This window comes from Sitophilus oryzae, unplaced genomic scaffold (assembly GCF_002938485.1).
Source record: "Sitophilus oryzae breed Bouriz unplaced genomic scaffold, Soryzae_2.0 scaffold_1620_pilon_pilon, whole genome shotgun sequence".
In the NCBI taxonomy this organism is placed as follows: Eukaryota; Metazoa; Arthropoda; class Insecta; order Coleoptera; family Curculionidae; genus Sitophilus; species Sitophilus oryzae.
Window position 1 is genome coordinate 4196667 of NW_022146304.1, and position 14512 is coordinate 4211178.

The 14512-nt window shown below is 31.2% G+C and overlaps 2 protein-coding genes across 7 annotated transcripts in view; one reads left to right on the top strand and one right to left on the bottom strand.

Annotated features, from left to right (window-relative positions):
* Positions 1 to 14512, top strand: part of LOC115880247 (multidrug resistance-associated protein 1-like) — a 54297-nt gene that overhangs the window by 20521 nt on the left and 19264 nt on the right. The window contains exons 1-4 of one of the 6 annotated variants that reach the window (XM_030897421.1): positions 7088 to 7129; positions 7230 to 7327; positions 7391 to 7439; positions 13013 to 13094. In XM_030897421.1, coding sequence (XP_030753281.1) covers positions 13041 to 13094 — 54 coding nt within the window. In that variant the 5' untranslated portion in view covers positions 7088 to 7129; positions 7230 to 7327; positions 7391 to 7439; positions 13013 to 13040. Of the gene's footprint in view, positions 1 to 7076; positions 7328 to 7390; positions 7440 to 13012; positions 13095 to 14512 lie in introns of those variants that run through there. The other 5 variants (XM_030897422.1, XM_030897423.1, XM_030897420.1 and 2 more) reach the window with 5 other exon arrangements.
* Positions 1 to 14512, bottom strand: part of LOC115880249 (PIH1 domain-containing protein 1-like) — a 59103-nt gene that overhangs the window by 19482 nt on the left and 25109 nt on the right. The window lies entirely within an intron of this gene.

The following is a 14512-nucleotide window of genomic DNA, read 5'->3' on the forward strand; positions in this document are numbered from 1 at the left end:
TCCATACAGCAAGAGCTCAACTGACTAAGCTAGAAGCTGCTATTCCTATATTATTTTTATACCTCTGGTAATACTGTATTCATTGCTTCAGAATCTGAAATTTATTTTTCTGTATCAGAATTTATTTGGGGCCCTTGCCTTTCTATAATATCCACTTCTCACTTCTCCTTCTTCCTTGTTATCTTCATGTTCGGTAGTTAATTCGTCATCTTCGTTCAAACATTCTTTCATGAGCTGTTGCAATCGTTTTTGCTCTGCCTTATATGAGTACATCTAAAAAGTAATACTTATTTAATAAAAAAATGTCGACTGTTCACTCCTTTTATCTCAATTTAATCATTTTTAATTAAAACAAATTAGTAAAATAACGTACCTTGTTCGGCATTATAAAATTATTGATGTAAAAAGAGTATAACAAACGGTCGCGCGCGGACTGGCACTTCGCATACGAGCATAAAAAGACACTAACTACACGAAACGATGTGCAAACGTACACTTCTCATAAAATATGCAGAGACAGGAAGATACTAAGTGGCGCAGCATCTGATGTTCCCAGATTTACGAAACGGGAAAAATAGTAGGGTTAAAATTAGAAGTAGGGTTACTGATTCAATGAATGCAAGATTACGTTTTCAGTTAAACTGAACAATATATTCATACTTTCAATGAAACTGAAAGCTAGTTCCACTTTTGTTCGTTTTGACTAAACAATGAATATAAGCTGAAGTGTTAGAATGTTACTTGTTTCGTTCAGTTTTCCAATTTTGAGGAAATATGGACAGAAGTGGCTTCCAAAACTAATTCGTTCAATATAGTTTCACTAGCACTCGGGATTCCCAAATCCTTCATAATGAAAAAGCGGAACAGTGTTGTCAATGCAATATTCCGACTGCAACAACGATTATGTACTAATTTCCGATTGCATCCAATCGATTTATTACAATTTCACCATTTATTCAAAAATTGGCTCTTCCCGTCTTGATGGCTTAGAATATAGCTTGATGGCTTATCACTTCTGATTTGTTCTGCAAGTTCCGTTTCCATCTATGCGTTTCCATTTTATACGAGAAATTTACGAAGTCATTAGAGTGCCACCTTACGATCTTCACCATCGACTGCTGCTGAAATCGCTAGAAAATGGTTGTTTCATACATTATCGAGAGATGTCGTACATGAATTTCGATATGAATTACGTAATAGTACTATGAAATGTCAATCATAATAATTTCCGTCCAAAAATTTTAAAAGGATTTTTCAGTCTGCATTAGGTATATTCTTTGGTCTGCATCACTGCATAATATGACATCATTGACTAATTCCCATCGTAATTATGAAATAGTTTTCTTTCGATCTATATAAAAAATTACGTAAATATGAATCACAGTGTATTTAACAAGGACTACAAGCGTAAATAATTATATAATGGTGTGTGCCATCCCAAATTGTATTATTTTTACACTTCTAACGCGTATTTAATGAAATGTTTAAATATACTTTACTATTTCCGACCTTTATGAGTCAATATACAATAAAATACAAAACTATTTAATACCAGTTTTCAACAGAACATATTATTATACAGGGTGTCCCATTTCAAACGAAACAAGGCAATTTAAAGTCATTTCTGGTGTGAAAAGGACAAAACGGTGAAACACGTCAACTTTATTTTCGAAGGGGAAATAAGATGCGACTATTTTTGAAGCACCTAATTCAAACCCCATGCGGGGGTGACATCCACCCTTAAAATCTTAAATGTAATGCGGGGTCGAGTAACACATCATCCGAAAGGTTATTAAAGCCTCTTTTTAGCGCCGTCTCATTTTTGGAGTTTTTGTCACATTGGAATCCGGCTGAAAAATAAACTTTTCATAAATTGAAGATGCTTTGATATTTGATTAATTGTACAGTGTGTCCCATTTTGGTTGAAATCATACGGTATCTCCGTTAATAGTGAAGATAGAAGGGTACGGTTTGAAAATTTTGCAATTTGGGACACCCCCTGTATCTCTGTTATTGTTAAAGCTATCGAGAAGGTGAAAACTGTTTATTGTAGAACTTTTTACGTAGAATATAGTGGCGTAGTCTGTCAGTCTACGAAAAGTATATTTTTAAAGATATGGACTAAAGTTATGTTTTCCTAAATGGAACACCCTGTATATTTATGAATTATATGATCTGACTTACCATAAGCTTCTCAAAAATATATTTCACTCTATATTTATTTTCACTATTTACTGCAATATTTAAAAGTTTTTATTAAAATATCATATTTATTAGTAGGCCATGATTGAAAAATGATGAAACTAAGGAATTATTAAAAGTATACTGCTATCTGTCTCTTGTTTTATTTTGGAAGCCACTAATAAATTCTTTATATATTAGGGAAACTTAACTCTCTACCGCTATTTGTAAATCTTGGAAGCTACCGCACAGGAAATTTTAGATATTCCTTTAGCTAATTTACGTGAAATATACTTTCAGCAAGATGAGGTTCCAGCTCACAACTTTGAAAATATTAGAATTTTGCTAAATTGTTATTTCTCAAATGAATAAATTAATCCCAACATATGGAACCAATGAACCCATATGATGGCCCCACTGATTCCCGGATTTGTTCGTTCTCGATTTCTGATTTTGGTTTTTTTTGAAATATGAAGTATATCCTGGCAACTACAACAATGTCGAACACCTGAAAAATGCTTTAATAATGCAAGCTTTTAGATATTTGCAAACGCATCCCGTTATAATAAATTTCGTTATAAGAAAAAGAAAAATATATTCACAGATTCAGTGGTAACAGTAACACAAAAGTGTAATATATTAATCCCAAATAAAATATGAATATGTGTAGATTATTTTAGTAAATACCTACCATTTTATTTTTTTTTTGATATTTATCACGGCCTACTAATAAGAAAATGATATATTTTAAATATTGCAGTAAATACTGAAAATAAATATAGAGTGATATACATTTTTGAGAACTTCATAGTAAGATAGATCATATTATTTATAAATATACAGGGTGTTTCATTTGAAAAAACCTAACTTTAGTTCATACTTTCAAAAATATTTTTTTTCGTAGAAAACCAGTCTACGCCACTGTATTCTACGTAAAAAGTTCTACAATAAACAGTTTTCACCTTCTCGATACCTTTAACAATAACAGAGATACAGGGGGTGTCCCAAATTGCAAAATTTTCGTGTATTTAAGACCCTGTATCTCAGAAACGAAGAAGGCTATGAAAATTTTGTTTGCAGCATCTTCCGTTTGACAAAAAAGTGGGACAGGTTTGTGCAAACCGCATCCTCCTATCTTTACTAATAACGGAGATACCGTATGATTTCAACCAAAATGGGACACCCTGTACAGGAATCGAAATGAGGTCTAAAATAAGAAATTTACTTTAAATCAACAAGATTTTGCTTAGGGAATAATACACAAAAAGTAGTACCCTGCTTTGAAACAATTACTTGATTGAATGTTCGAATTGAGCACCCCCTGCTTCCAGCGCAAATACAGGTTCTACTCAAAGCGTTCTCGGGCGTGTTTAATATTTCGGGTGTTAAAACCGCATATTCGTGTACAATTCTTTGACGTACTACTTCTACTGTCTCCGGTTGCGTGGCGAATACTTTTGTTTTGAGATGCCCCCATAGCAAAAAAATCCAGCGGAGACAAATCCGGTGACCTAGCTGGCCATTCCACCGACCGGGAAATGTTCATCAAGATACTGCCGCACACGTACAGCATAGTGTGGAGGAGCTCCATTTTGTTGAAACACAAGTTGATTTTCGTCATAGTGATCTTCATTCTCAATTATATGTGTAATGCTGCGATTTATGGCATTTCCCAAAAGATCCAGATACATATTTCCATTTAGATTTCCATCCAGAAAGAAAGGGCCAACTAGACAGTCGCCAAAGATTCCAGCCCACACATTATTTTTTTCAGGATCCTGAGTATGAACCTCACGGAATTCTTTAGGACTGGTATCAGACCAGTGGCGAGAGAATTTGGCGATTTACTGTTCCATTGAGGAAAAATGTACATTAATCCGAAAAGCACATATTGAAAAGAAAACGTGGAGTCGCAATGAACATTTCACTTAGTTCTTCACAGAATTGTAATCGTCTGTCGTAATCATCCCCAAGTAACAAAATTCCGACTTCCGACTAGTTTTGACTAAGCGCAACGTTGAAATTGGTACTTTTCCCTACCCTATGCATATCCAAATCTCAAATTACGTAGCCAAAACGTCGCTACGACGTTGCACTTAAACAGTCGTATATTTTGACCCTTAACAACGTTGATAAACGTTGATAAACGTTATTAGAAGTTGGGTTTTATACTGTTGTCATTACATCGCCAGAAGGCATGTCTATTGTACTATAGAATAATAAACATAGTACAGCGTTGTGCAACGTACTTTTAAATTACGAGTGTAAGTACATACTAACTACAACGTAATACAACGTTTCATTAAACGACCCAAAGCAACTTCAAAATTATAACCAATTACTACGTTGGATTACGTCGACGAACGCGACGATATAGATTTTTGTTGTGGAAGCGGAACTATCTACACTTAACCTCAAAAAATAGGTATTTTTTCTGTGGTTACTGTGTAAAGCGAAAAGAAGATGTATAGGAAAAAAGTATATAAATACTCTACAACTTTTTATAGAAAAAAGAAAAAGTATTTAGAAGAAAGTCAGCGGGCAAGTGAGTATCCGAAAAATGAAGTGGAAATAACGAGTTTAGGTTCGTCATCCACATCCTCGCAATCATGTATCGAAGGAACGTCCACTTCAATTTTGAAAAGTAATAGTGCTACTAGTGGCAGCTTATCATCAATGGATACTATAGAAATAAATAACAGTACACCTGAAGGCCATACAACATACAACAGAGGAATACTATGAGAATAATGATCCTCCAGAAGAGCAGTCAACTGAAGTTCATCCTGTCGTTCTTTCGACAAAAATATAACATTTTTAAGTCAGTGTAGTGTACAAAATAATATATCCCATTCAGCTGTAAACCTGTGGTATAAAATATCAGTAATATAAATTGGCTGCCGATAGATGCACGCACAATTCTTCAAACACCAACAAAACTGTTTGTATAAAATGTATATACGGCTTTTTTAAGAATAAATAAATAGAAATACTGATCTAATGTCAGCGATCTTATTAACGTGTATGTGACCACCACCACCGAAGCATAACCCAGTTTTCTTGTTTATTTTATTGTTCCTAGGTAAAAAAGAGCACTGTAAGAAGGATTTTTTTATTTACCTCCTAGATGTCGGTAGGGTTCAGAGTTCCTATTTCGTCAAAGCAGGCGTCAATTTTTGAACCAAAGGTTGACATAGGTGACCCAAAGGTCGGTTACCGCACCTTATGTACTATATTGGTATTTTAAAGGTTTCCTTAGGCAACTCCGCTATTTTAATACGATTTATCTTTTCGTCCGTTGTGGACGAATCGAATAAAATATCAGAAACCAGAAAATACTGCGAATCTCGTTAAAAAGGTGTATCTGTTAGGGTTGTAAGCTAATTTTCCTGATAGATTTCGTATATTTGTCTCAAAATTAAAAAAAAAAGTTAGGTTAACCAAGTAAACTATAATTTTAAAATTAAAACTAGGAAATCAAAAAGGGATTTTGTCATATTTCGAAGTATCATGGTCACTTTCGATTGCCGACATCTCTAAACTTTGCAGATTTCTCGAAGTTAAATTCACCTAGTTATTTCTAAGTTAATCGAAATCAATGATTTGGTTTCCCCATGGTTGAATATAGTAATATTTGACGACTAATATTTTTAACTCTAACCTCAAAATATCGATAATCGGCATGAAAAACAACTTGGCCAACGTTGGCGACGTTGTAGCGACCCTAAAAACATCCACCATTTTGGTGCAAATATGGGTCGCTTAGACGTCGCTTCGACGTTGTCCGGCAACGTTGGGTTGCTCCTGGCGACGTTGTGATTACGTTGAACAACGTAATTTTGCTACTTGGATATTCGTTCAATTCTTGGACCAGATGAAGTTTGTTAGGATGGAATTTGTGGAACTTCAGTATCCTGTAAACACTACTCTTACTTATTCCTGCGGCTGTTACCAATTGTCTAACACTCATTCTTGGTTCGGGATGGATTTGTCCCAGAACTACTATTTGCATCGCCTCATTGTTAACTACACCAGGCGGAACTTCTCGCTTCTTTGTAAGAACACTTCCAATTTCTCTAAATTTAGCTACTAATTCCAGCACGTACTTTTTATTGACATGTTTAACTGGATGTAGGTCATTAAATAACTGTGCCGTTCTCACATCCGTCATGACCAAAGAAAGTTTCAATTATCTCAACTTTATCTGCAGTAGAATAAACCATCACGTCAATTCACAATAATACTAAATACTCTCTTTTTTAAGCTTAAAGTATCACAACACAGTTCATTTAAACCAAAAACTCGTAATAGAAAACTAAAGTGTCAAAACGAATGACAATGTCAGAAAATAAATAAATATCCGTGCTGGCCACGATTCCTTGTGATCCGATTCAATTCTCACAATTTTTTTACGGCTCATCGTCCAAATCTTATGGATCCGTGCTGGCCACGATTCAATTGAACGAACCGTATTGTAAGCAATGAATCAATTTTCACGACTCTTTGAACGCACGATCGATCGCATTGTGATCCGATTCAATTCTCACGATTCTTTTTTACGGCTAATCGTTCAAATGTTATGGATCCGTGCTGGCCACGATTCAATTGAACGAACCGGATTGCAAGCAGTGAATCGAATCTCACGATTCATTTTTAATAATCGTTCAAATGAACGGCTCGTTCAATTTTTGCCCACCTCTAATTCACATCTTCGAGTTTCGAGCTGCAAACATTATTGAATGTTACTTAAAAAACAATATTTTTATACACAAACCATAATAATAAAGTAACGCTACTGAACTTCACATTGTATCTAATAATAAACATAAAACATAATACTTGGTAAATAGGTATCTCACTTATCGCAAATTTAACGAAATATATATTAAAAGAGGATTCATCCTGTCAGATCATTACAACGCGCGCGGTTACGAGTGTACGAATCAATGTAGGTTAGAAAACAAGACTTTTTTACTATTTTTTTTTATTTATTTTTTTATTTAATTTATTAGACTTTATTTTTTATCGATTTATATTGTTTCCTGTAGGTGTTGATATATTTTTTACAAAAATACCTCATTGGAAACAAATATATTGTGTGGCTGAATATTTATTAATGAAAAGTGTAGTTTTCTTTAATGTGAATGTATGTAAAAAAAGACTTTTTAATTGGTTTCCATTTTATTAACTTGTGTTTGTTATGTTTTAGAATCTGTTTTTAGAAAATAGAAGAAATATTGGAATTTCACACACCAAAGGTTAGTAATTTATTTATTTATATAATATTACTCTTTACATAATCAGAATAATTAATTGTTTCGTGATTTCTAATTATTATTTTTTGTTAAGTACCTGATAAATTATCTCTAATTATATTAGATATAAGTACAATAAAATTGCTACTAATAGTTACTTATTACTTACTGCTATAACATAAATAATTGGGATCGAAAATAATACAGGGTGAGTCTTAAATAAGTGGTAGATCTCGATAAAAGAAACGTATTTTCTATTTACCGTTTTTCAAACAAGTCCAAAATAACACAGTTATTTTACTAAAATAAATAAAAATGATTTTTTGCATAAATTTTGAAAACTACTTATGTTGTATGTACTCATATTATCAAGATAGTATGTTTTTTAAACTAAAAATTAAAAAAAAAAATTTTTTTCAAAAAATATCAAATTTTCATAGTAAACTATTTTAAGATTACCTTCATTATATTTATTCTACTAGATCATGGTTAATAACATAAATTTACTAAAAATAAAATATAACATAAATATATGTATATGCATAATATATTTATGAACATTATTAAAAAATATTGCACAATAAAACTAATTATAACTGTATAACAATATTCTCATTCATCTCGAATACAAAAAACAATATAATTGCAAGTAGCAGTTCATTTACATTCTCATTTATTAAATTATTTGTAATGTTTTTAAAAAGAGATAAAATTATTGCCAATTATTTGTCCATTGACATTTTTATTTATTAAATTACAATAATGATTTATTTATACAGGTTGAGTCTTAAATAAGTGCAAATATTTTTAGGGGTGTCATATTTCTCTATAACTCTATGAGGTTATTTTTTAAAAAAAAATGTTGAAAATCGTGCATTTTCATTTAAATCTTCCTGTATAATTTAGAAAACTTTTTGGAACTACCTGTTCACCGCACGGTATAATTTCTTAATCTTTGATATTACCATGGTTATAGCTTTACTTTATGGTACGGCCTAAGGGATGCAAATACAGAAAAAAAAATTATTTAAAATAAATCAATATTTTAATTTTCAAACTTGAATATTAAAATAGTGAAAATATTTGAAAAACGGTAAAGAGAAAATATGTTTCTTTTATCGAGATCTACCAGCCCTGAATATATTTGCACTATTTAAGACTCACCCTATATAACCAATTTATAAGTTTCTAAGAATAAAAGTTAATTAGTCACTAGATTCCAATTTTTCACTATTTCACTCCAATAGCTTTTTTTTTATTTCACTCCTTAATGGCTATTTTTATCAAAACCCCAAATATTTATTTCACATAATGTTAGCTATTTTACTTTAATTTTAAGCAGTGTGAATTAAATATAGTTTGCATAACGAATTGTTACATTATAACGATCTGTATTAACATAGTTATAAATAGTTGGCCATAGTTATAAAATATATTAATGTAAAATCACTCACAATGATTTGGCATTGCGTTTTGTGTAATCATCTCTGTGTAAATTTTCAAAAGGATTATTGCTGAGTAGGTGTCATAAACACATCGCAGTAACATTCAGCTTTCAGATTTAATAGTCCCTTAGAAAATAAAAAAAACACGTGTCATAAACACACACAAATACAGCAAATAGCCTTACATTAAAAGCAAAATAAAACACTAAATCACCACAATACATCAAAACAGTTTTAAAAGTATCCAGTGTAAAAGTAAAAGTTGTTTTGGTGTATTGTGGTGATTTAGTGTTTTATTTTGCTGTGTTCAACACCAAAGGTTCCAACCCTAACTGTAATCTTACTTTAAAACTTCCGATAATATCCTGTAAAAATTCTAATAAGTGATAAATATAACGAATAATTTTTGTCAAATTGTGATGTTCCCTTTCTATTTCTATTTATAAAAATAGAAATATAATACTAATTTAATAAATAAAGTATTTAGCCATTTTATAGTTCTTATCAGAAAACGAAAAAACACGTACATCTGTGATAATATACCATTGCACAAATACACAGCTATAGATACTTGACAACAGGAACACGTCTATTAGTTTTTTTTCGCAAAAAAGGATGTTGAAAATCGTGCATTTTCTTTTAAATTTTTCTGTATATTTTAGAATTACCTGTGGTCACCGCACATTTTCCCACGGTACAATTTCTTAATCTCTGATATTGCCACATTGCCACAGTTTACGGCTTTAATCTATGGTACGGCACTAAAAGGTGATGCAAATACAGAAAAAATCCAGTGGCTCTCAAAATGTATTAAAAATAAATATTTTTTTTAATTTTCAAAGTTGAATAACTCGTTTATTTTGGACTTATTTGAAAAACGGTAAAAAAGAGGAAATATTCGTTTATCGAGATTTACCAGTCCTGAAAGTATTTGCACTTATTTAAGACTCGCCCTGTAGGTATAACCAATTTATAAGTTTCAAACAATATAGGCGTACAGTTGTTAATTAGTCATTAAATTCCTATTTTTAATTATTTCACTCTAAATCAATGGCTATTTTTACCAGTCCAAATATTTAATTCACAGAATAATATCTACTAAGTATAATAATTTTAAGCAGTATGTGGATTCAGGATAGTTTGTATAACGAACTGCTACATTATAACGATGTGTTAACATAGCTATAAATATTTTACCAATTTTTTTTTATAATATCACTCACAATGATTTGCGTTGCATTTTGTATAATCATCTCTGTGTAAATTTTCAAAAGGATTATTGCTGAATAGGTGTCATAAACACATATCAGTACCTAGCTTTCAGATTTAATAGTTCTTATCAGAAAACAAAAAAAAACACATGTCATAATCCATCGTACAAATACAGCTACAGCCGTACTTTAAAACTTAGATAATATCCTGTAAAAATTCTAATAAGTGATAAATATAATGAATCATTTTTGTTAAATAGTGATGTTCCCTTTCTATTTTTATATTATATTATTTCATATTATGTTTTAAAATTACAAAAACCTTAATATTATTAAGGTAACCTTAGTATTATTAAGGTAACCTTAATATTATTAAGGTTTAACCTTAATATTATTAAGGTTAAACCTTAATATTATTAAGGTTTTTGTCAAATACTATAATGCCCCTGTATAAATAATCAGCATTGGCAGAATTGGTTCATTAGAAATGTAATGTCGCCGTTAGAAGCCGTTCATATACAGGGTGAGTCTTAAATAAGTGCAAATATTTTTAGGGATGGTATATTTCGACCCCAGGAATACGTCTATAGGTTTTTTTCGCAAAACATGTCATAATCGTGCATTTTAAATGTTTCTGTATATTTTAGAAAACTTTTTAGAGCTGCCTGTTCACAATAAATTTTTCCACGGTATAATTTCTTAATTTTTGATATTACCATGGTTAGGGCTTATCTCTATGGTTACGACACTGAAAGGGTTGCAAATACAGAAAAAAATCGGTGGCTCTCAATTTTTTTTAAATAAATCATTTTTTTAAACTTTCAACTCGGTTATTTGAAAAACGGTAAAGAGAAAATATGTCTTTTTCAAACGTCACAAAAGTATTAATTTTTGCGACGTGATTGACAATATCAAAAAATCATTTTAACGCCTACGCCTAAGCATAAAAGTACGAAAATATATTATTAAACTGTAAAGTGTAAAATTCAACGAGCGTAACCATAGTTTCCCGATATATAATTACATACACGGTATGACTTTTAAATCTTTTTATATTTGGAACGTTTGAAATTGTTTAAAAAATGATTTGTGGCATTTGAAAAAAATAGCATGTTCTATTCGGAGTAAAAATGACTTTTATTGCCTTAGCTGTATGTCGTCAAACGTACAACCTCACCACAAAAAGTGTCATTTTTACTCCTAATAAAACAATTATACTATTCTTTTATCGAATCTACCAGCCCTGAAAATATTTGCATTCTTAATAAAGACGTATTATTATTATTGTTCATTTGAAATGTCATCAATTTTAAAGTTTAATAATTTTAAACTGTCCTTGTCAATTATATGCACAACATTTTTGATCTCTCTATAAGAAAGAAAATATCAAAGACCTTGATTATAATTTGTTCCTATTTGAGGCGGTCAATATTAAAGCTCTGTCATTGTTTCTAAAATCCATATATCTATTAAAAATGCAACATCATGTCCATTGCCAAACCAGTAATTTACTTATTACATTTTAATGTTTTGTTCTGTGTGATAAATATATAATTTATAATACACAGTTGCTTCTCTTTTATAAAATATAATATTCTTTAAATGTATTTTACATTATCTATACAATATTTTATACAGTTTGGACATTCAAAATATATAACTACTTATTTTGCTATCTCTCTCATCGTATTGAATACTACTTAAAAGATATTTCTTCATCCTTGATTACATCAAATTGTTATTTCGTAATAAAAAAAATTAACATATTTTACATATTTGTTCGTAAAAATTATCAACGACAATCTACAATAATGTAAAATTAAATAAACAACTGATTTTTAATGAACTTAATTGATATCTGATAACATATTTAAATATAATAGACTATAGACAAATTTCTAGTACATCTTCAGAATAAAACAGTGCCTTTATTTTATTAGATAATTACTATTTAGTAATTGAAGATTATTATTGAAAAAATCGAAAATAGATATGTAATTTTAAAATTCCTTGATAGTGGATTAGATTAAAATCTGTTTTTCTAAATGAGCAAGAATTACTATACAGTTCATAGTAGTAAAAAGTAACATGTATGTATTTAAAAAAAACGGCGTCAAGGACGGCTGGAGAATATCAGTCGATGATAATTTTGGCGAGGTCAAGCTCAGGGCGTCATTAATTGACTCGTACTCTTCTTTATTTTCAAGTAGTAATTGAACGCCTAGAGAGTCATTCATTGATTGTTACCATTTTTTTTTCAATCATATGATATACAATGTGTAAGACAGTGATGTATACAGTTTAATGAAAAATAAAATGTAATAAAAAGAGAGAAAAATTGGATTGATATTTTTATTCTATGCGGTATTGCCGGATTTTGCATCAAAATTTCAAACGGCACAAGTAAAAATGTTGCATCTAGGGTTGGAAGTTTATTTTTCACAATTAGTTACTCATTTTACTAAAACTGTTCATTTCAGTAATATACATGAAAGTTTTTAAAATAGTTATTTTTTACACATACTTTCCTACACATGTAAAAACCGGCAACATTGTATGCCGCTTTTTATTTCGTCTCTCTCTATGGCAGCCGGTCATTTATATTTATCTCTGTCGCATGCATTAAAATACAGACCATGCAGATGAAGGTTCACGACGGAATACACATTCACAATATGGCAATATGGTACCAAATATTCTATAGACCTGGACTTAAGGAACTAACAATGATGTAAAAACTATTTGAGACATTTAATAAAATAATATTAAAGTAATGCTTAACATAAATTTAACAAAAAATCAATTTCTTTTAGATAAAAAATCCATTGGTTGTAAAACCCATAGATATAAATTTTCAGTGACTCTTACAAATTTAAAGTTCGTTACTTTATTCATTTCTAATTTGTTTCATCTTTTCCAGATATACATGAGACCCGACAGTAAGCAAAATGATTAGTTTGGACAATCCAGATCTAGATAAGTTTTGTGGATCGAAATTTTGGGTAAGCCAAAAATAAAAAAATAGTATTTGCAGAACAGATATTTTGTAAATTGTCTTATATACTAGAAAATATTAACAACAAAAACTTAACCTAGCCTAAACTACTACAACAAAAACTTACTTAAGTGATGGTACTCAAAAAAAAAATATGATAAAATTTATATTCAAAAAGTATAAAAAGTCGATTATTTTAAGTGGAAATATAATATCCACTTTTCATACCAAACCAATTTATTTTTAAGTAATTATCTGACGTATTTTGGAAAATTCGATCACTTTACTTTTTTAGTGAATTTATTATTTTTGAAGCCTTATTTAAAAACCAAACACATCCAAACAACGTACTTAAATTTTTAATTGTTCATTAGAAGTTTGATGAGATACAGAGGCATTTATCAAGAATAAAAATTTCTGATAAATTTAAAATTAAATTGTTTCCCCTATATGTCTAAATATCCTTTTGTTCAATAAAAAAGGGCCGTCCTGTGCCTGAAAACCTAAAAGCAATCTTTAAGGCCTACTGTGTTGCACCCACTCTCATACTTCCATGTACCCTGCACTAACTTGTGCAGGTCCTTGGGAGCATAGTTCCGGTTATAGCCTTACTTTCCCAAATAAAAAATGTCGCGATTGCGATCCAGAGCCTCGCAGTGACATATGTGCTCCGCTGTTTCAAAATCTTTATAGCAGAGCCAGCAGCAAAACTTTCAGGTTGAGACCTGTTATAATCCGCACTTCATTCCTGCTAAACATTAGCAGTTCCTTTATGGTTTTAGATTAGGTCCTTGGATTAGAGGTGTGTAGTTCGTGAACGAACTAGTTCCAATGAACTATTCCGACCCCGGAATGAGAGAAACTAGTTCCCGGTTTCTCAAAGAACTAGTTCCTCAAGACCTATTCCGGGATCGAGACTATGACCGATATAAATAATAATATGCGACGGCGACGGATTGGCCAGCGCAATCGTAGCCCGATGCTCGGCAGAAGTGGGGAGTGCCAGCCGTATGTTATCGGATCCGGACCTAGAGGAACTAAATAAAAGGCTAGTTTACGCACGGATCGGGCAGCGCGATCGTAGCCCGACGCTATATAGACGGGAGTGGAGAGAAGCGCCAGCCGTAAGTTACCTGTCCCGGACCGGAAGGACTGAGAGGAACTAATTAAAAGACTAGTTCACGGGAATCTATTCAGTCGGCAGATTCAAAATATAATACAAGGCGACGACAGTCAGTAATTACACAGTCGGTGTAATTACCACAGAAAATTATCGTGGATACTGTTTTTGATTTTTAGTTTGTTCTTTGAATATTTTATGGTAATGTTTCACTTTAGGTCCCTAAATTTAATAAATATCTTATAAAACGAAGTAGATATTCTGAATTTTTAGACAATAACAAAAAGCTTAAAGTGGGAAGAAAA